The sequence below is a fragment of the Glandiceps talaboti genome, chromosome 19 (genome assembly GCF_964340395.1).
Source record: "Glandiceps talaboti chromosome 19, keGlaTala1.1, whole genome shotgun sequence".
NCBI lineage: Eukaryota > Metazoa > Hemichordata > Enteropneusta > Spengelidae > Glandiceps > Glandiceps talaboti.
Window position 1 is genome coordinate 19,767,605 of NC_135567.1, and position 2,701 is coordinate 19,770,305.

At 40.5% G+C, this 2,701-nt stretch overlaps 1 protein-coding gene across 1 annotated transcript; it reads right to left on the minus strand.

The window, feature by feature from the left end:
• Window positions 1-363: 363 nt before the first annotated feature.
• LOC144450120 (uncharacterized) lies at window positions 364-1,464 on the minus strand. Its single transcript, XM_078140688.1, has one exon. It carries the CDS (start codon window positions 1,462-1,464, stop codon window positions 364-366), a length of 1,101 nt encoding a protein of 366 aa, XP_077996814.1.
• Between the last annotated feature and the right edge of the window lie 1,237 nt (window positions 1,465-2,701).

Genomic DNA, 2,701 nt, shown 5'->3' on the forward strand with positions numbered 1-2,701 from the left:
TATAGCTTGATTTGTTAATCAAAACACAGGCTTCCTTTCACATTCAAGTTAAAATGGAAAGATGACTTTTTATGACGCAACTGAAAAGTTTGTGAGTCAAGTTAAGACATGGTACACACAGTCTGACGCAAAGAAAACATCCGTACAAACTGACAAACATCAATAAAACATCTTCATCCTTCCATCAATAGGAAACATATTTTGCAACACTGTTGTAACTTCTCATTGATATGTTATTAACACAGCTAACGTATTTGTGTTGTAAGGTCTATGTAAGCTAAACAACTATTATCTGAAATCTGCGCAAAGATAACTATCGTCAACAACATTATAATATATGCACCGTTGTCATTTACATTTATGCTAATCACTAGTGCTGGATTGGTCAGTTTCCTGGGACTCCTTCACGTGTGCTCGACCAGTTATAAAAGCAACCAACAAGGCGCTTCCAATTACTAAACCCACCCCCACTAATTGTACAATCTTTGGAGTATTTCCAAACAGGTAAACGTCACCAATGTAAGCTGCAACAATTTCTATATTTCCGAGCAGTACGACTGTCGTAGCAGCTTCGTAATTCAGACTGCGATACCGGAAACCGAAGTACATCATGTAGAAACCGATTTTACCAGACAAAGCTCCGATGGCGTTCATGACGTCGACGTGGGCAAACTTCCCGCTACCATTTGCGAAGTTTAGTGCAAAGCTTATAGGTGTGCCAACAAGGCCAGAATAGAGAGAAATTGTCAAAACACTCACTTCGGTGGTAAAAGCACGAGCTAGCACAGCATTCGTACATAATCCGAGTGCACACAGAACAGCTAAAGTGTAGCCAATTGAGTCGTTGAAAACGTCCACATTCGTGTAAGTTTTCCCACGGTTTGCCTCAATCGACGGAAGAGATATCAATAAAATGCCAGCAAGATTCAGTAACGTCGAAATCCCATGTCGCACTGGTTTCCATGGTTCCCTCAAAACGAGGCTCGCCATCAAAGGTGTGAAGACAGGCACTGCAGCACAATACATGGCTGTGACGTCACCAACGCCTGATATGTACGTCATACTGTAGTAATACGCTAAGTTTGCGAGGTTTTCTAATAGCCCCATCATTATTAAGAGAGCACGGTCTAATCGATTGTTTGGTAGAACTTGAAGTTTCATATACAACACAAATGGAGTCGAAAATAGCACCATGCAAACACCTTGAAATAATAAAATCTGAATTTCAGTTATTCCAACGTTTACGGCGAGCAGGCTAAACACACCAGAAAGCCCTAGGCATATTCCACTGCTAAGGGCTAGAGTTACACCAATCAGAGATTTCCATATATGCGAACATTTACTTGTAAGTGAGTCAATTTTCTGATTGTCTTCTTCAAAGTCCATCGATTTAAAGAGCCACTTCATTTCCTGGGACTTTTCTGACGTGCCTTTTAGGCCACCGTTCACTATAGTCTTTGCCATTTCAAGAGCTTCCGGTGTTTTGGTCTGTATCCGGAGTGGTAATCGGGGTGAGAGAGAGAGAGAGAGAGAGAGAGAGAGAGAGAGAGAGAGAGAGAGAGAGAGAGAGAGAGAGAGAGAGAGAGAGAGAGAGAGAGAGAGAGAGAGAGAGAGAGAGAGAGAGAGAGAGAGAGAGAGAGAGAGAGAGAGAGAGAGAGAGAGAGAGAGAGAGAGGGGGGGGGGGGGAGAGAGAGAGAGAGAGAGAGAGAGAGAGAGAGAGAGCACGTTATCTAAAAGTTTAAGCTTTAAGCTATCATAAAAGAAAATCACTTAACGGGTATGTAGTCTACAAATATTGAAACATTGAAAAACCTGGTTGTAATATAAGTACCTGTCACACAATATTAATTTCATATATATTGATTGACGTATTAAAAGTAATATTACTTTATCAATATTAGCCTTTGTCCAGTGAACAATGTAACATCCTAAGCCGTCACGTGTAAAGGCATACACTGACAAATGAAACATTATCAATACATAGCACTGCTGACAATGGATCCAATCATTCGCTTCATTGCACAAAGTATTCCTGTGTCGGTTTATATATATACAAGAGTAATAAGTGAACCTTCCAACCTGTATTATTCTCAGTTACCTTGAGTTTGTATTTTTTAATATAAATTAGACGGGTGGAGATCTTCCATTTCTTGTTCGTTTCTGTGAGTATTGTTCATTGATCTTAAAGCATGCAAATGGGAGAATTCTCCAAAGTTTTAATAAGTGAATTTTCATGTACGACGTCTTGAACATTATTATTAAATTGGCCTTACACGAGTTTAACACACCAAGGCACTTGTCAGCTCATGTTTCTTCTACACTTTACGTGTTTCGCGACGAAAGTCCCACGGAGACCGCAATTATCTCTCCGTCTCTTCGCACGCGACCGCATCGTTATTTCTTATCTGTTTTAGGTTTTCCCGATAGCGGGGGTTCGTGTCGGAAACGCGTCTTACTAATTGTGTCGATGGATAGGTGAAACATGAGAATCTCACCATCACGGCACGGAGCTCAACATAAACACGATTTAACATCAAAAGTGATGTCCGTTAGATAGCCAGAGTGACAAACTTGACACTATCCTGTAGACACGACTGACACCTTTCAGCAGAGTTAATTGCAAATGACTTGTTGTTCCCCTGACATTTTATAAGTGATAAAAGTGGCGTTAGAAGTAGATTAGTATTGCTACGATACATTT

Bases quoted from the DNA above. Each gene is read 5' to 3' on its own strand.
- LOC144450120 (XM_078140688.1), bottom strand. From the start codon at position 1,464: ATGGCAAAGACTATAGTGAACGGTGGCCTAAAAGGCACGTCAGAAAAG.